General features: G+C 42.1%; 1 protein-coding gene across 4 annotated transcripts in view; it reads left to right on the top strand.

Annotated features, from left to right (window-relative positions):
- Window positions 1-20,534, top strand: part of PTPRG (protein tyrosine phosphatase receptor type G) — a 538,165-nt gene that overhangs the window by 281,690 nt on the left and 235,941 nt on the right. For all 4 annotated transcript variants that reach the window (XM_028719555.2, XM_077925092.1, XM_077925090.1 and 1 more), the window contains exon 4: window positions 7,073-7,221. In XM_028719555.2, coding sequence (XP_028575388.2) covers window positions 7,073-7,221 — 149 coding nt within the window. The remainder of the gene's footprint in view (window positions 1-7,072; window positions 7,222-20,534) is intronic.

The following is a 20,534-nucleotide window of genomic DNA, read 5'->3' as shown; positions in this document are numbered from 1 at the left end:
ACTCAAGAAAGTTGGGTGCGGACACCAGCTCTCCTTTTTTCCAGACCCTCTAAGGCAGGGGTCAGCAAACTTTTTTCAGCAGGGTGCCAGTCCACTGTCCCTCAGACCTTGTGGGGGGCCGGACTATATTTTGAAGGGGGGGGGGAGAACAAATTCCTATGTCCCACAAATAACCCAGAGATGCATTTTAAATAAAAGGACACATTCTACTCATGTAAAAAGCATGCTGATCATCCACAGGCCAGGTTTAGAAGGCAATTGGACCGGATCTGACCCCTGGGCCTAAGTTTGCCTACTCATGCCCTAAGCTACTGAAGGTAATGGGGCCCTTTATATGTCCAGCTGTCCTTTGTCGGCAACAAATTGTCGCTGTTTTCTTTGTTGAATATATGCTGCAGTGGTACCTCGAGTTACAAACGCCTCAGGTTACAAACGCCTCAGGTTACAAACTCTGCTAACCTGGAAGAGTTACCTCAAGTTGAGAACTTTGCTCCAGAATGAGAACGGAAATTGTGTGCCAGCGGCGCAGCGGCAACAAGAGGCCCTATTAGCAAAAGCACGCCTCTAATTAAGAACAGTTTCAGGTTAAGAACGGACCTCCGAAACGAATTAAGTTCGTAACTAGAGGTACCACTGTATATGATAATTTATGGATGTAATAGGTATCTAAAGCCATTTGCCACTGTTGCTGTGTTGTTGTTTAGTCGTTTAGTCGTGTCCGACTCTTCGTGACCCCATGGACCAGAGCACGCCAGGCACTTCTGTCTTCACTGTTGCTGTATGTAGGTTTTATTTTATTTGTTTTTTATTTATATTTTGGAAATGTACATCCAGGGGTTTTTTTCTTTAAATTTTTTTGGGGCCCCCAAGAGAGTGGGGCCCTAAGCTCTAGCTTGTTTTGCTTATATGTAAATCCAGCACTGCTCCTGATAAGTTCCAGCAATGCAGCTGACCAGCAGTCAGATGAGCAGCCACGCCATCTGTGACTGTTTAAATGACCATAGTACAAATAAGGTGTAATAGTAATAATTAAAGCTATCTTTCTAGCTTTGATATCGGAAACATTTCCTGATTATATACTTGCAAAGCTTTGTGGTTTTCTTCACTAACTAAAGAACAAAATGTGAGGAGGATCCTTGCCAAATGCTTCCATGGACTGGTTGTAGGTTCACTCTACATATCATAGGAATGGAAGCTTAGTGCTTTGGCAAGGATCCACTCGCTTTACAGCTAAGCGGAAACAATGTTTAAATACTTTGATTTTTCCCTTTCATTAGGAAATACCTACGGTCTTTGCCGTGTTTGCAACAGCCAGCATGTTTTATAGGTCATCATTTTTAAAGTAAAAAAGTTTCAAGGTAATTTTAAAAGATATTAGTGGTTAAATCTTGACAAAATTAACTAGCATTCAGTTTTTACTAATCAGAATTCAAGCCGTTCTTGCTGGGGGTGAGATTTTGATTGAATTATGGATATGCAAATTTGCAGCTTAAATTTTAGATATTAACTATCAAGTCAGATTTTTTTTATATTCAATGTTTTGTTAAATAGAGAGATAGTGTGTAAACTTTACAAATTTTCTTATGTCCATTTTATTTTACCAATTATTGTAAAACATATATCCCACACTCTTCAGCTAAAGGAAACTCACATTGCAACTTATGTAAGACCAGTACCAGGGCAGTAGTTGCCTTTGGACGTCACACCAAACCATAGTTTAGTGTGATGCAAACGAGCCCAGGTAAGACCTGGCGCACACACACATCAAAATGATACATAGCGCGTGGATATTCGGCATTAGATCATAACCATGGCTGCTCCAGAAGAGTTTCATGACCTTAAAACTGTTGGGATAGAGTTACTGGAAAAGGGAGAAGTAGGTTTGTGTGTGCATGCCTGTGTGTTTTTGAGATCTTGCACAGCCTAGTAAGAGACACTGTAAAATGAACAATTAGATGAACATTTCAGATTGTACATCCTCCTAATTATCCTTTTAATTATTAATCCAAAGCAAGTAAAATGACCCCTGACAGAGCCATAAATGATTTAGATACCATCAAATATTTATACAATGCAGCTGAATCCCGCCGTGCTTTGTAACAGATTCACGGGAGCCTGCTTTCTTGTGGGACAGCCCATAAAACATGTCACCTTTTAAAAAACCTCTTTAGCTGCCTTCCCTATTGCACAGACCATCGTGCTTGTACAAATTCCCCCTCCTGATTTTTCACCTAATATTGGTACCACACATTCCTTTTTTTAAAAAGTATGTCGCATCAATCCTGACCCATTCCCAGATGGCGTATTTCATAGAATCATGGCATTGGAGTGGGCCCTGTAGATCATCTCATCCAGGGCAGAGGAACCTTTGCCCCTCTGGATGTTGCTGCTGATCTACAGCTCTCACCAGGTCCAGCAAGCATGGCCAATGAACAGTAATGGCAGGAGTTTGTAGTTTGGCAGCATTCAGAGGGCCACTGGTTCTTCACACCTGATCTAGTTCAATCCTCTGCTCTGCGCAGAAAATCCAGAGTTTGAGCAGCCCCAACAAGTAGCCTCTCTAGGCTTGAAGACCTCCAGAACAGGAAAGCTCTTGGAAATTGGTTCAGTTGCAGTATCCATTTGGCGGACCGTTCTGTTATTTATTGTTATTATTTATTTTAATATGAAAATTTATACATTGCTTTTTCATTTAAAAAATGTTTAAGCGGTGAACAAGAAATCTGAAGACCATCATGAAAAAGACAATGCTGAACAACATGCAGCATTCCTTCGTCTACCAGGCAAAACTAACAATGGTTAGCAAAAGCCTTGTTGAATAGAGAGGTATTGGGCAGTCTCTGAGACAGAACATACAGTTGAAGGCGCCACTGCAAGCGCAATGAAATCAGTTTTGCTCGTAGTTATATGCCTGCCACGCGGCGGCACCAAGAATTTTTTTAAAAAATTCCTTAAAAATTTCATTCCTTTGCTATACACCGTGAGATATCTTTTGGTTTTTACACATAGAAACGTCCCTGAAAGTGACATTGAGGAGAATTGTTTACCCATTGCTAATCCAAAAACCCATGGCTGTTAAGGCAGAATGGGGTGGTTAAAGCTGCAAGCTTTACTGGTTACCAATAGTAATAATAATTTGTTAGTGCATTGAAGGGAATGCAGGTACCCAAACAAAATGTTAGCACTATGAGATATAACCACTGCGAATGAACAGTCTTCCTGGAGGTGTATCAATGAGCTGCTGCTGCTACCCATTGGAAGTTCAATATCCCTGGGGGCCAAAAAGCCTTTCTGGACATTGTTTGTCACTGGAGATTCATACATCTGAGAAAAAACAAAAAAAATTCCTTCCAGTAGCACCTTAAAGACCAACATCTGAGAAAGTTCTACATAGGTAAACCTTCCTGTGCCTCTCGCTACCCACTCACCTTTACTCAGATTTGTTCATGTCTAATGAACCCACCAATTAGGATAGTAAACCAAACACAGTCCCAAAACTTGGTATGGGTGCATTCATTTTATTGGGGCTGACGCAAGTGCTGGGTTGCGTCCTTTTGGCACATCACCACTGCACCTTGCAAATGGACTGGTGGATTAAGTTTGTAAAGAGAAACCGTGTATGTGTGGGTGAGAGAGATAGAAAATGTGTGTTTGTGTGGTTTTGTGCAATCATTTTATTCCTAAAGCCCTTGGCCAATGCATACTCACAGGCACGTATATTTGTTGATTATGCAGCTGGAAAGCTCAAATATAGGAAAAGATCCCTTTGAATTAAGAGTGGTGGAGTTTCATGCAAAGTGCCCTTTGATATAGCCAAGCAGGCTCCAGCTTTTTATCTCTGCTTGTTAATGCAGCTAGCTGCTATTAATGAAAATTGACTCGTTCACTGGAGAGATAAAACCATGTGAAAATCATGTTTGCAAACGGATGAAATAGACTCATTTTGCACTGTAGCCCCGATGCAGGAATGCAGTTTGAGCTCCTTAGTAGTCCTGCTCTTAGCCAACATACCTGCTTGCTAAGTTCTACTTTTTGCAACACTGGCGGGACCAGGCATAGGAGTCATAACAACAAATGATTGACCTGGGATTTCTGTGTTGCGTGAATCTATGCATCTGCTTGCAACTGTAATTTCTAATCTGCCCCTGCTCATAGCCCTTGTAAAGAATTACCTAAATACGGCATTTCCGTGTGTTGCTCTGGTTCGCCAGAAGCGGCTTAGTCATGCTGGCCACATGACCCGGAAGCTGTACGCTGGCTCCCTCGGCCAATAAAGCGAGATGAGCGCCGCAACCCCAGAATCAGCCTCGACTGGACCTAATGGTCAGGGGTCCCTTTACCTTTACCTTTTAAGACACTCTTGGATCCTTTTCTGGCTGAATAGCAGGGTGAAAAAGACACTTGATTAATTAATTGCTAGTATAGATTCTATAGATTCTACCCTCTGGAAACCAAGTATTGAAGCAAACACAGAGATTGACTCTGAAACCCAAGGCTTTTTTTCAGCTGGAACTTGCTGGAACTCAGTTCTGGCACCTCTCAGGTGGGCGCTATTGCCATTATAAGAGAACAAGGGAGGTGTTCATGGTGAGTTCCGGCACCTCTTTTTCTAGAAAAATAGCACTGCTGAAATCCCAGGGAGAAGGTCTGGCTAAGCACTGTGGGACTTCTGAGGAAAGGATTCTGCGACACAACTTTTAACATAAGGAACTTCAGCAACAGCTGGATCCTATGGGTGTGTGTTCAAAAATAACACCTGGGTCCTGCAACAAAACATTGCAGTGTGGATTGCTTCCTGTTTGGGTTTCCAGTCAGCCACCCATGCCATCTTCCAGGACACTCCATTCCATCTCCTTCCAGCAGTCAGTAAGCATTTTCTGGTCACTCAGCACGCCTAGTCCTCATTGGGCTGTTTTGCTTTGTTTGATGCTTCCCTCTTTAATGTTTTCTGGTTCACCGGAACCAAGAATATTTAAGCTTGAGGATTTCTAATGCTGAAATGTTTCTAGTATGTTAGGTGCTTTTTAAATGATAATAATGTAATATACAGTCAAAATAAATTTAATAAATAACAATGTAATATGCAGTCAAATTTTAACACAGCATAGACTGGCTACTAGTAATGACAGCTGTATATTACCTCCAGCATTGGAGGGAGATATACCTCTGAGTATCAGGTGCTGGGTAACACAAGTGGGAGAGAGTGCTGTTGTGCTTATGTCCTGCTTGCAGGCTTTCCATGGGCTTCTGGTTAGCCAGTGTGAGAGCAGGATAGTGGACTTGACAGCCCTGACCTAGTAGGGCTTTTGAACATCAGCTTCATCAAATAAGATGATGCCAGATAACCAGATATTCTTTCTAGACCATTTGGATTTCATTACTGTGCCACTTGGTACAGTACTAGTGACCATGCAGTCTAGAAAATACAGGCACAAAAAGCAAATTTTTTGGTTGCAGGAGTTTAGCTTCACTCCCATATTTATGCAGCTCCCTCCCAACCTGCCAAGTTGAGGGATAACCAGGGCTGGCGCAAGACATTTTGGCACCTGAGGCAAACCACAAAATGGCATCCTCCTACCTGCCAGGGAAGAAGTGGGAAGTAAAAGTCCACATCAGGAACAAGGTGGAGTGGGAAGGTTATTCTAGAAATGGAGGCGCCCTGTGGATTGAGAACGCTGGGCAATCAGGATTCTAAATCACATGGGAAGCCTACCTGTGTAGGACATGCTCCCTGCTTCACATGTCATACCCTAACTCTGAAGGGGAAGGAGCAGCCCAGATGACTATAGGAGGGGGACTAAACTGCAGCCCCTTTTACTAGCCTTGACCGCTTCACGTGAGTAACACCAGAAGGCTTGTAAGATGAGTAATTATATGACTAGCTCCAGGGGAAGAAAGTGTTGAAGGGCTGTGATAAACACTAAATTTTCACACTAAAGGAAGAGAATTTGTTAGGATTCTTCAGTAGCAATAATGAGATGTGTGTATATTGATCTTCCACTTTGATTAAATATGTGGATGAAATCTGCCAGTGGTGCCAACCTAGGAGGCGTTATCAATAGATATCTGTATTGGACAGTTATATGGGTGGCACTAAATGACCTAACATACTGGAGTTACAGAAATGCCATTTTGTCGAATATCATTGAGCATAAGGTCATGGATCTGTGGTTTAATAAAAACTTTGATATCTGTTGAGGTCTCGAGAAGGAAAGTCTCATTGAAAGCTCTGCCATGTAGCTGCTTGAAAGCCAAGTACAGTTTTGGAAGGCATTAGATGAGGTGATGAGGCGGTCAGTAGAAATGCAGAAATACTTGTCATCTTTTATTTCATTGATTGTCTTTAAAAAAAACATTTGAACATTTTAATAAAAGGAAGAAAAGAAATCGTGTTAAGTGGTATCCATAAAACAATATAAAATTATCATCGATAATGCACAGATAAAATCAGCAGATATTAAAAACAAGTATACATAACTAAATTATGTGCCTGGATAGACTTACTGAAATAAATAGCTTTTTAGCAAGAGTCTAAAAGCCTACCTAATGCAAATAATCAGGGAGTTCCAAATCTGTGATTACATAAGTAAAATAAGCATAATATGCTAATTACCTATACTTTATAAGAAACTGCACACCTGAGCCTTTAAGCCTGAATTCTTGATAGTGTGTTTATTTGGGTGCATATGCAAGCCTGAAGGATGTGGTCAGAGTCGTGCCACTGACCACAACCTCAATGTGTTCAAAGCTCCCATTTTCATGGAGCCTACATGTGAAAACACTTGTTTTGAAAGCACGTTTTCTAGGGGCCTGTTTGAACATATGAGACCCTTCAGCTCTTTGGACCCATGTGTTTAGGCTGCTTACCAACATTACCCTATGAATGAACAGGGGCCAGAACCTGCAGCTGTGACCTCTATGAGTTCCCTCCATGCATTCATCTGTACCCCAAAGAATTCCTGAACCAGGGACATAGCTGCCATGTAAACAACTGCAGACGTATGGTTGACATCAATGGCAGAAGTGTTTTCAATTTTGTTCTCTCCTTTCCCCCCTTTTCTTCTACTTTCAGTTGCTATCCTCTTAAAGGATGATTATTTCATCAGCGGTGCTGGGCTACCAGGCAGATTTAAAGCCGAGAAAGTTGAGTTTCACTGGGGTCAAAGCAATGGATCAGCCGGCTCGGAGCACAGCATCAATGGAAGGAGATTCCCAGTTGAGGTTGGTTGAAACCAAGTGCACTCGCATTTTAATGAAAAGTGTATTGTTTTAATATGAGACTTGTCAGAGGTGGAATTGTCAGAAGTGGAATTTGCAGATTGTATTAACTTGCTCTTTTCCCCATGAGTTTCCTTCTGGTGTTTTGCTGTTGCATTTTCGCTGAAGGTTTCATTTGCTGTTCTGAAGTTACAATTTAAAATAAACAGGAGATATATGGGATTATTTGGTCGGCAGTTGACTCAAAGTCTTATGCCCAGCATAGTGGCTGCTCCACAGCTGATGCCTATATATACTAATAGTAGAGAACCTCTGGCCCATGAGCCTCTTGCTTCAGCCCTCAAGGCTTTCTTTTTTCTTTTTGCTAAGCCACTTCTATCTGTCCTAAAGGTTGATATGCAACAAGTGGCATTTGCAGCAGTGCATGCTCAGATTTCATCAAGCCATTTGGGTTTCTTGTATATTTGTTCTTGCAATTTATAAGTGTGTGTATACATACATGTATGTTTGTGTTCATGTGTTTGTATCTGAGCAGAACCTGGAATATGCAGAAACTTCTATGTTGCTTGTGGATAGCCCCATTTTGCCACACTTATAGGTACAATGCTACTAAATTCTCTATTGATGATGCTGATGATGGTTTCAGCAAGTTTTAGTGCCTGTTTTTTGTGTCAGTGATCACCAGGCAGCACTCATTTTCTACCTAGACTAGAATTACAACCCTGCGATTTTCCCTCTTGTCATATTTGTGTAACAAGGCTGATACTGTATTCAAGTTGAGCTTTTAGGCCCTCAACTTTCTAAGGTACTGAGAGATGATTACTGAGCCACATTTTTCCTTTGCTTGACAGTATATTCTTTGAGGGAATGGTTTTGCATAAGCAGAGAGCATCATTGATGGTTTGTCATGAAACACTGACGTTTGGCTTTGCTTAGATAATTAGCAGAATCACTGGTGTGGGTTGACTTGCTCACAATTATGTATTCCTCTTGAAAACTTGGTTCGTTAATGATGTTTTCTCTTCTTTTTGAACTAGGATTATATGTTTCTTTTGAAAACGGGAGGGATTCTGTTCAGTTCAGTAATTTTAAGAAAAGTATACTCTGACAGTCCTCCGAGGGGGGGGGGTGAGGAGAACCCATTCACAGGCTTCTCTCCTTGCTGCTCTCCTTCCGCACAGCTAGGATGCAAACATGTCACTTATGCGAGGATTAATTGTCAGAGTGCATTACATAAACGAGTATGTGAGACTAAAGAAAAAACAGTACCTAGCATACATAAAGGTAAAGGGACCCCTGACCATTAGGTCCAGTCGTGGCCAACTCTGGGGTTGCGGCGCTCATCTCGCTTTACTGGCCGAGGGGGCATGTGGCCAGCATGACTAAGCTGCTTCTGGCGAAACCAAAGCAGCACACGGAAACACCGTTTACCTTTTCGCTGGAGCAGTACCTATTTATATACTTGCACTTTGTGCTTTCAAACAGCTAGGTTGGCAGGAGACCTAGCATGCATAGTTGAGGTAAAACAGTTACATGGATAGAGAAAAATAGTTTCATTTCACCATCCAAGAAACAACTTTTGAGAACAACTCTTTAAGAAGTTTGTGCTGTGCTCTTTAGGCTACTCCCTCAACACCTCCCAGAGCCAGGCCCCCAACGCATTATGTAGAAGAACTGCCTTTGTGTACTTCCAGCATTTTTGCCTAATTGTAGTTCAGCTTGCAGGGACTTGTTGCAGCGCTAATTACCTGACAGTGAAAATTCCCTGCCAAATAGGGTCTTGCCTCATGCTAGGGGCTGCATTTCTAGGAAACCCATAAAAGAAAACAAGAGCAGCCGTGATGGCTTGCTGATCTGTGGTGGCCCATAGACACAGGTCAAACATTTGTGAAGTGCCCACAAGTACTTTGTCCTCCAGGTTTGGCACCGTTCTGCTGCCGGAGCACTTGGAAGCAAAATGTGATCTGAACCTAATTGAGAAACCAGATGTGGACGGTATGCAGTGTGCATTAGTTCCAAGGATTGCCCCACTGGGGGATGCAGACAAATCTGCTTCATCCGCAGAGTTTGCTCTGTAAACACGGAGTTTGTATGTGCATTTGCTGGAAAACAAAATGCTTGTTGTTAAGGCTGTTCGTGGAGGGTTGGGGGAGAGCTCACAGAATAACAAAACTAATTGGAAATGTCAGATGTAAGACAGAACCTTATTGTTTGACCATGTTGTTTGTATTTTTATTATCACAGCTAATGTGTCAGATGGTAAGGCAGTGTGAGTTAATTGGTTTCCTTCATTGGAGCCCATCTGGATCATATTTTTGTGAGTGATTTATATGTTAAATTAGGGGATAGGATATACAAGAACATCCTTTTCATTACGTTCTCTAAAGAGAAATTGGATCAAAGGCAGTGCATTTATCTGACTGTTGTTACCCTTCTTTTAAAAAAATTAAAGCGTCAGTCTCATACACATGTTTGATTATGCTTTGTTTTCAGAAGGAAAGGGATTTAAGCAAAAAAGTTAACACCCTTCCTTCCAGTCCTATTCCTCTGTGGAATCAAGAGCAACATCCTTTTTCGAACAGACGAGCAGCCAAATTGCGGGGTGGGTGTGCTTCCGAAAAGCTACAGACAACTTCCCTTTCGAAATACCCTCCCTAACCTTTTCCTGAAGTCTGCCTTGGTGTCTAGCTCCAGATCCTTGCATCTTCTCACTCCACCTTCCCCACCCCACCCCAAGTTCAGTTAAAGATGAAGACCTATTGCCAGGGCTGGCCCAAGACATTTTGGCACCTGAGGTGAACCACAGAATAGTGCTTCCCTGCTGCCAGGGTAGAAGGGTTGAGTCAAGCTCTACATAAAGAACCAGGGCAGGGGAGTGAAGATCTAAATCAGGAGCGGAGGGGTGGGGATTCAAATCAACCTTGATGGTTGAAGTAGGAATCAAAAGTCATTGTGAGCGTGCCGCAGCTGTTGCTGTCATGGTGGCGGTGGCAGCAGCAGCAGGCAATGTATTCCTTGGAGGCTAGAACTGCTGCCGCAGTGGTCCTATCACCTGAGGTGGCTGCATCACCATGCCTGATGGGTGGGCTGACCCTGGCTGTGGCTCGCTAGTAAAACACTTGCTTTGTCCGCAAGGGTTCCAAGATTCAATCTCTTGGAGAGAGATCCCTTCCAGAAAACTTGGAACACTGCTGCCATTAAGTGTAGATAATACCGAACCAGATGGACCCAACGGTCTGATTCGGGATAATGCTGTTTCCAATAATATGATGATTTGCAAGGTTATAAGATTCTATTTAAAACTTTCATATTTGATTGTTTTCCCTTCGGGTTTTACCAAGGAGTTCTTTGCAAAGTCATAAAAGGCATGGGGATTTGGGGAGCATGGAATGTCAGCGAAGGGTTGGTAAAAAATTGATGCTACACTTTGCCTAAGCAGAAGCGCTTGCACAAAGCCACCATGGTATACCACCCAAGGACTTTAGCCACGTATGAAGGCTGCCGAAGTGTACTTCCATCTTGTGGCACACAAATGTGCTGTGTTTAACAACTCATTCTAATGTCTGTCTGGCAGCACACGGTGTCTTCAAGTGAAGTGGTCCAAGTTAAGAGGAGTTTGGAAAGTACTAGTTTGACATTTGATGGGAGACATCAATGTTGTATTCAGTATAAGGTTGGGGGAGAATCTGCAACCATAATTTGGTTGACAGCACATGAAATTTGACATGTGCCTTTCCCCCCTCTTTAGAGCCACCAGCAGATGCATATAGTTGAAAGAGGTCTGCTGTAAATAGTGTATTAAACCAACTTCTGGTAAGCTAATGCAGAATGCAGAGTTCCCTCATTAGAAAACCTGTTGATACTTATGAGACTCTTGAGAGTAGCAACTTGTGCGATAACTAATACGTTGCCCGCTGTTGCTGCAGAAGAACATTTGCACAGAAAGGACACAGTGTGTTCAACAGTCATAATGTAGGCTGGATCATGTACCTCTCTATTAGCAGAGCCCCCCCCCCCACCTCTGCCATTTTGCTCACTGGCTGCGATTTTGCTCATTGCCTATTCATTTCTATGCAAGATGCTGATTATGTCTGTGAAGAGCAGAAATCAGAAGAGTGATTTCAATCATGACTGTGTTAATTTGATGTGAGCTTTCAGCTGTTTATGAGCTTTCGTCTTAATGGTTCTAATTGTCAGTTATAATGTGAACACCATTATACAATAATGTACAGTAATTTACTTAGTAAATGAGAATCTTGTTCCAAGGACCATACTGCAGCATGCCATGGAGACCTAATCCCTGCAAATTAGCGTGCTTACAGTGGCTAGGGCTTGATTCTCTGACAAGGGCCTCTCTTGAAATGGCTTCTGAATTTCACCCAGGCAAGTTAGTGCACTTTCCCAGTCCTTTTTCTGCATGATGTTATTAACTTAGTTAGTAATAACAAAAACAATGCAATACAGAATTGCATGGTAACTCTTTGCTGCTTTGGCAGAATCCATATGCACAGAAAGGCCATGCTGGGCTGGTTCACGTGTAGCACCAAGACATAGAATCGTAGAATTGTAGATTTGGAAGGGACCACAACGGTCAGGAACATTTTGCCCAATGTGGGGCTCGAACCCACAACCCTGAAATTATGAGCCTCATGCTCTGCCAACTGAGCTGGATATGGCAGTACCTGAGCAAGCCTTGGACTTGCATATGTCCTCACCCACTCTCATTCAAGTACAGTGGTACCTTGGTTTACAACCCTAATCCGTTCCAGAGGTCCGGTTGTAAACCAAAACAAGTTGTAACCCAAGGCGCGCTTTCGCCAATGGGGCCTCCCCCCCAAAATAGGTTGTAATCCGAAAAAAGGGACACACACTTCTGAGTTTGACGTGGTTGTAATCCAAAACGGTTGCAATCCAAAGCAGTTGCAAACCAAGGTACCACTGTAGTTGCTTCCTCTTTAGTGCAAACCGTAGACAACTGTTGTAGCTGGAGTGCCAAACTGGCTAATTACTGGTTAAATTTATATCCTGCAGTTCTTCCATCATGGAACTCAAGGCAGCGTTCATGGGGTTCCTTAGGTGGTCTCCCATCCAGACGCTAACTAGACCTAAACCTGCTTAGCTTCAGCAGTGTGGCTTTCTCGTGTACTGTTAGACCAATCTGGGGGGTTTGTATGTGCCTTCCAAACAAGAATTGCAAGCCACTGCTTCAAAGCGTGATAGGAGGGCAAATAAAAAGGGACAGGTACACAAAGCTCTTCTCTGTAGCAAGGAACCAAAAGAGCATTGTGCCCAAAAGGGCTTTAGTGCTGTTTTCTTTCATGGAAGCCAGAGGTGCTGGATGAAGAGCAGCTGTTGAAATGGAGGGCAATTTCAATAGCAGTTTGTGACACTGTTTTTGAAAGACAAAAACAGCCAGATATCGCAGTAGGGGAGTGCAAGCCCTTGGGCAACAGTAAAAAAGCTCTTTGGATCTCGGCATGTTTTTTGAGTCTCACAAGCCTCACAAAGTTTCCAAGGGACAAAGATATGAACAGCGGCGGGTGGTGGTGCTCACCTGATCACCTGACGGCTGAGTTGCTGCTGCTGCTTACTGGGACATGGGGGCAGTGGAAACATGCCTGGCAGAACCAATCTTGCACTCAGCCAACCTCCACACTGCATCACCTCTCCCCCTCTCCTTCCCGGTAAGCAGCAGTGACTCAGCTGCCAGGAGGTCATGCAAACACCACCACTCTGACCACTACTAGATATGGGTTCTGCATTGGCTTATGGCAAACTAATTCAATGCAATGATGCGGATTTTGATTGCATTTTACAAGGAAAATGGAGTTTGTCAGTGGGACCTTAATCCTGCATTATCCAGAAGGTTACATGTGCAATACCTACGGGGATTTTATAGATCTACTCTTGAAATACTTGTATTCTCTTCTGGTTTCCAAATAAGATGCACTCTGGACCAAGGGACATGACTTTACACTAAAAAATAAAAAATAAATCTGGATCCGATCCAATATATCTTCAGTATAAAATAAACATTCTCATAATTCGGGTCAGTAAATAATAAATCAGCTAATTTCTGCTCAGTAGGCTTCAAGGATATTATTAGTTTCCAGCCATCAAGAGGTTGTTCTGGCAAAAGCACAGGTGAAATTGTGCAAATCTTAGTTTAAAGGGTGTTTGGTGAATGGAATATCTAAGTTTATTTTTATTTTATTCATTTATTAAACTTAACTACTGCTCTTCATCTGAGGACCTGTTTTATGGAGGGTTTCGTGTTTTGTGGAGTTTATATTTCAGGTACAACTTGACTGGTGATATACGCCAAGCCATGTTAGATGTATCACTCACTAGTTTGGCTTTCATTGTACTGTAAAGAGAAAATGTTTGTTGACTGGAGAGAAAACAGTTCAGTGATCCTTCAGACTTAATTTTCTGATGATTAGCAGTTTTATGCATTCATCCAGTTATACACGTCATATAATGTGTTAATCTAACGATGTGTTTTATTACGTGGCTCGGCCTACTGGTAAATCCTACACTCGCTAATAAGCCTTTGAGCAAGAGATGATAATCTTGTCTCCTTAGAGTTCCTCTACTGACTCATTCATTCCCCTGTACTCTGCCTCTGCTTGGAAGAACATCTTGGGATTGTCTTCATGAAGTATTCAGCGTGGTCTAATTTTAAGGAAGAAGGATGGCTATAATTCTTATGAAAGCTTGCCTTGTCTGGGCTTCTCTTCCGTCCAAGACGGTTGTCAGTTACAGCTTGTGTTCATGTAATTGTCTGAGCTGATGCACTTACTCTGTTGTGATTGTCTCTTGTGTTTCCCATCTTGTGACTAGGGAATTGGATATGTCTTTAATTAATGATTTTCTTGCAATAAAGTCTCCATTTTACAGCAGAATGCTTCATCTTCCAGTAGTGAAATATTTAATCTCCATCTGGCTGATCTTTTCTGCGAATGCCCTGTGATAATTAAGAGGAAATTGGGAGAGGAAGGTCTGAAATTAAAATGTGTTCTGCAGATGTATGGATGGTCTGCAGGAATGGTTTTGCATAGTCTAAGAAAAGAAGCTGTGGAGTAGAACAGCACAGTCTTATTTTATGGTATTGTCATCTTGCTGTCTGCCAGAGGCAACTAGCTTTCAATCATTCAAATGTCAGAGTGCATGCGGAATTTCAGTTTGAAGGATCCATCCATTGGGCACAGCACCATTAGACATTGATGAGAGCCTGATGGCAGCGTTTTCTTTTCCCCTGAGGTTCACCTCTAGGATGTGTCAGTGCTGCTTCACTGTAATTATGATATAATGATAGACTAAAAGTTAGGCATCTTATCTCAACATAATTCCAATTTTCTACAAGTTTAATCAGAGTCTTGTGGGGCAGGGTGGGTGTGTGCTGTTGAGATCAGGAGAGATTTGTTGGAGGTGATGATGTTAGATAAGACTGACAGCAAGTTCCTAGTAGAAAGAAGTTATTTTGAATTGGAGAAAAAAATCAATAAAGAGGTTGGAGAATTTGACAGAGTTAATGAGACCCATTTAATGGAAGGCAACAGATACAGTGATGCTAATGCTTTAAAAATTACCGTAGATTCTCCAGCTCTAGAAAGCTAGAAGTGGACAAAGACCCCCCCTTTAATTTTTTAATTTTTTTTAAAGACACATATCAGACACTAGGGAAATGTTTTTACCGTCTGAGTTTCTTTTTAAAAAGGTTATAAATAGTAACTAGGGTCGGCTAATAAAAGAGGCCGGATTGGGTTTTGAAATCATACCAAATGGATAGTTTTAAGATTCACATGAAATTGTGTGTACTTTTATAAAGTAAAATTGTGGCATGAATTGGCCGCTATTTCTTCACTCATATGCTGCCTACTGCTGTTAAATCTATAGGTTTTACAGCTAAAACTCCATATGGTTTTTCTTGCAGCATACAAACTCTTGCAGATTAGTCAACCCTTCAGAATTACCTACCCTAGACTAATCTTCAGGTGTATGGGTGTGACCTAACTTTGACATTCATTGATTACAGCAGCCCTAGGCTTATTATCTGTTTAATTGGGAGAGCTGTCAGCTGATTAAATACTTTTTAGTTTATTAATCACCTGGTGTATTTAAAACTGATCAATCAATCACATTTAAATAAACCTAGATATTACGAAATCTTAATTGGGGGGGGGGGAGAGAAATGAAGATTTGATTTTTCAACTCTATCATTCACTGGAGAGAAGGAAAGGCTACCCCAAATAAATCTTCCTTTTAAACTTAATTTAATTTCTATTTTGATATTCCATTGTTGTCTAGCTTTTTCATTGGTTTCCTGTCTAGATTGCTGACCTATACAAGATATATTCAGAAAGGTCGCATCTTCAGGTACTGACAGACCTGAAATAGTCACTGGAAAGACTATTTTAAATATATATTTTTCATTTGCTAGTATATTAAAGCGCCAGGAACAAAGAGCCTCAAAAATCAATAGGTGTGTCTTTTACCTACAGTCCCACTTCACCAATTAAAATCAAGTAAAGTTTTGTAAATTCAATCTACTGATTAAATCAGGGTTGGTGAACTTTTTTATTATGTGAATAGTAACTAGGTGTCATCCTCATCATCTCAAAAGATTTTATGGGGTGCAGCCTTTTAATCATTGATTCTAAATATGATTGTGTATGTGTGTGTGACCAGCTCCTCAAAGCCGTACAGATTTATTCACACCCACAATTACTGCAGCTTTTTCTGGCTCCCTACTAGTTCCAAATTCTGTCAAGACTGGCCCGTACGGGCAGGGGTACCTTTACCTTTACCTTACTAGGGACGCGGGTGGCGCTGTGGGTAAAAGCCTCAGCGCCTAGGGCTTGCTGATCGAAAGGTCGGCGGTTCGAATCCCCGAGGCGGGGTGCGCTCCCGTCCTTCGGTCCCAGCACCTGCCAACCTAGCAGTTCGAAAGCACCTCCAGGTGCAAGTAGATAAATAGGGACTGCTTACTAGCGGGAAGGTAAACGGCGTTTCCGTGTGCTGCACTGGCTCGCCAGATGCAGCTTTGTCACGCTGGCCACGTGACCCGGAAGTGTCTGCGGACAGCGCTGGCCCCCGGCCTATAGAGTGAGATGGGCGCACAACCCCAGAGTCTGTCAAGACTGGCCCGTACGGGCAGGGGTACCTTTACCTTTACCTTACTAGTTCCAAATTCTTGTCCCCATAGCCACTTCCTTTTCTTCCCATGGGCTTGAGTGAGCAGTCACAAGCACAGCCCCTCGACTGTTTGGAAAAGAGAGATTTTCTTCCCATGACAGATAAGAACGTACATTCATAGGGAGTTTATTGATCATTCATTTGTCACCCATCTGACTACGTTGCCCCAGCTACTCTGGGAGACTTCTAGCAAATTATAAAACCACAGTAAAACATCACACATTAAAAGCTTCCCTGAGGGCTGCCTTCAGATTTCTTCTAAAAGTCAGATAGTTGTCTCCTGAGAACGACCTCTGTTTGGTTCCCTGTAACCTCATTTCTTGCAATGAGGGAACCACCAGAAGGCCATTGGTGCTGGATAGCTGGACAATGGAGATGCTCCTTCGGGTATACAGGGCCAAGTAGGTCTAGGTAGTGTTCATGGTTCTCTGTCTCCCCATTTTATCCTCAAATCAACCCTGTGAGACAGCTTACACTGAGAGATAGTGGCTGGTCCAAGGTCACCCCTTGAGCTTCAGGACTGGGTTGGTACTTGGACCTTGGCTTCCCAGGTCCTAGTCCAACATTCTAAACACTATGCCACAGTTATCACTGCCATTACAAGATTTCCTTATATCTCAAGACAAGGACTTGAAAACCACCACAGCTACTAGTATGCTTGCTGTAGAAATCCATTCACTGTATACCACTATCCTAGGATACACCTTTCTTTCCTGCAGCTTAAGGTTGAGCTTTATGCTAGTTTAACACAGCATGAGTACATTTTAGCCTCTCTAATGTTTGGGAAGGAGAAAGTTATAATTCCTCCTTTCCCCCCTTTTTTTTCTTTTTGCAAGTGGTTACACGCAATAATCAAGTTGTCTCTTAACCTCATTGCCTAAAACTGATTTCATATAATTAAGCATATTAGGAATATTTGTTTCTTGGATGATTCTGCACAGGGCACTTCAAAATACCTCTAAAATAACTAACCCCGATTATCATTATAGAGAGTCATATGCACGTGTAGCAATTAGTAATTAAAGGCTTTCTCTGTTTACTATCCTAGCCCTTTTAGAGACTGGAATAATAACGCACATTCAGAATGATCTTGGGATGGCGAATCAAAACAGAAGGGCCTGTCACCTCACATCTCTTGCTTGTAATCTCAGAGGAACATCTCCAACAGTTCCTTCACATGTGATTGAGACAGCTGGTAGGGAAAAGTTATGGTGGAGTGAATTTGCAAATGTGGCTATGATTCAAAATCAGATAAACTGACTGTATTTGCTTATAATTAGTAAGGATAATTGTCAGAACTTATTGCCCTGCCATATCTTTATCTCAGCAAAGAGAGCTTTACCTGACAATCAGAGATAGCCATCGGATAATAGTGCTTAAAAATCAATTTGCTGATGCCTTATCCCTGAAATCGTGTTCTGTTCTCTGGCTAATTTTTATGTGTTTCGGCGGAGTGATATTAACAGTCCAAGATCCCAGAGATTGCCTTCGCTGTTCCATTATCCAAGCAAGCAGAACACCTTTTCTGTATTCCACCTCCTTATTTAATGTATCCAACTTCCAATTTGATGTTTCGCTGAGTGAGATTTATCTATGTGTTCTCTGTTTATAAAAGGATGATGATTAAAAGATTGAAATGAGTACCAGGTGTAATATAAAATATACTTGAATCAGTGATGCTTGCAGCAGCATGAAGTTAAAATGAAGAGAAGGTACCAACCTCATAAGATATCTAATTTGTTTACTTGGCAAGACCTAGAGCAGGTTGTACAGGCTGGGTTTGTACAGTGGCTATGTACATTACGTTTTTGCCCGAAATAGAACCTCTTCTCTTTTCTGCTTCTTATTTTTTATTTAATCATCAAAGAGATTATAAAATATTCGTTAAAATACTGATATAATTGTATGTTAAAAACAAGCTGACCTAAAAAATATTCAATCTATAAGTAAAACCAGCAGTTCAGTAAATAAAAATTGCATGTTAAAATTACATGTATTGAAATTTATTTATATAAAAGGATTTGTAGGCTACTTAATACTTCTTAGCTGAAACACTGGTCAGTGCTATGGCAATCTCCTGGCTTGGCTGCCCAGTGCTTGTGTAATATCATTCATCATTTTTCACACGTGGCACACCCTTTGTCCTTTTGAAGCTGTTCACCCACACCCTGCCATGCCCTTCTCACATCACAACATAAACTTGCCCACGATTGCTGCTTCTCCAGCTGCACAAGTGGCTTGCCAGGCCGGGCAGAGCCACTGTGCCATCTTTCCAGCAGGTGGGTCACCGTTGCTTTCTTTGGGGAGGAGGTTGGCATGGTGCAAGCACACCAGCAGGAGCACGGAATTGGCTCCACCGATGCATGTATACCACATTGGCTTCCCCACTCCCTTGCACCTTCCGTTCTCTCAAGAAGCAGCCTTGACTCACCTAGCATGGCGGCTCCATCTCACCTGGCAAGCTGCTTCTCTCCGGATTTAGGAGTCACACAGGGCACCATTGAAAGTTTAGACACCAAGGAGGTCGTCCCTAGTGCTGAATTCTGCATAGCAGTTGTGGATTCCCAAAGCATTGTCGGCAATTCTTTAATTCTACTCAGTCTGGGACAGTCTTTGGGGTTTCCGCCAGATGTTGTTGGACTACAGCTTTCATCCCTTCCAATTGGGCTGCCTAACAACTTTTCGGGAGAGGGTGATACCACATTGGTCGCAGAGGCAGATTTAGGGTAGCGCAACCAGTTTGCTCACACTGGGTGCGAAACTGAGTGAGTTGCACAGGGGGCACTGTAACAATGATGAGCGATGGAAGGTGGGAAGTGTTGGGATGCCAAATTTTGGTGTTGCACAGGTGCCGCTGAAATGTTAAAGTCCAAAGTCTGCCACTGATGGTTACCCCTTTGTTTTGTATTACAGTTTTGTAATCCCAGCACAGTAGTAGCTTGCCTCTTTGAAATACGTGTTCATTTAGATATACCCATTTATGATGCATGTTGTACATGACATCCCCCTTCCCCAAAAGTGCCACCCAAAAAGGGATATTTCTAATGAATCCAAATGTTCAAACAGTTCCGTTTTATAATTAAATGCTATGGACCTCAGGAAATTGTGACCAGCTAGATGTGACTTGTTTAACTTGCGTTTTTACTCTATATCTGATTACAAAAACAAGCCTGCTTTACAGTTGTGGGTGGGCAGGTGGGAATTCAGCCCCAGGTAGAGGAATAAAAATCTGGCCTGGCAGGTTGTCTACAGAATACCTTAGAAAGACAGCCCATCCCCCACCTGTCTCCCCTCTCCATTATTGATGGGCACTTTGCTGAGACATGCAAACTGACAGATATGATCCCCCTGCAGGCTTTACTGGAAGGTGGAAGGTTCAGCATTTCTTCCCTAGCAGGGTTTTCTTCAATTTAAGCAGATTATGGTGTGAAAGATGGAATGAGAGATCAGAGTTGGCAGGAAGCTGTGATTTGAATAGGACCTTCAATTTCTTTGACAAGAGTAATGTTCTTATGAATGGAGATGGACCCCTGGTCTGTGATGATAGGTAGGAGGATTGCCTTTAGGAATGATAGGCATTTTGGACAATGAGCAAATTGATTCGCTAAAAGCAGGTGTGGCACACCTTCCTTGGAATTAGAGTCACCTAGCTGCAACTTCTGTTTAACATGCTGGTAAGGCAGTGTAGTTTCTTGTTGTTCATTCTCGTTGAAGAAAAAGGTCGACGTGGATATAAAGTGGGTAAATATATTAAAAGCTCTGGTTTTCTACTGGTCTTATATATGATGCAAGCAGGACCAATTTACAGGCTTTCTCTGCAGCGGGAAGCAATTTGGGGGTTTCCCAGCAAGGACCACAATAAGTAAATAAAACTGTAGATTAAAAGTGTACGTGTTTTTCAGGTCTTTGCCTGCAAAGTATTAATTGCATCACTTTTACCAGAATTACATGTACGTTTTTGTATTTCACATGGCTGTTCAGAAGGATTTAGTTTTAGTTATGTCGAGACAGTAGCTGTAGGATATAGCAGTATAGCATTATTTTTATGAATGAATAAAAATAAATAAATATGTAGTGCCTATGAGCAGTGAGAGACAGGGTCCCCCACCACCTCTGGG

The sequence above is a fragment of the Podarcis muralis genome, chromosome 2 (genome assembly GCF_964188315.1).
Source record: "Podarcis muralis chromosome 2, rPodMur119.hap1.1, whole genome shotgun sequence".
NCBI lineage: Eukaryota > Metazoa > Chordata > Lepidosauria > Squamata > Lacertidae > Podarcis > Podarcis muralis.
This window is presented reverse-complemented; position numbering and strand designations above follow the sequence as displayed.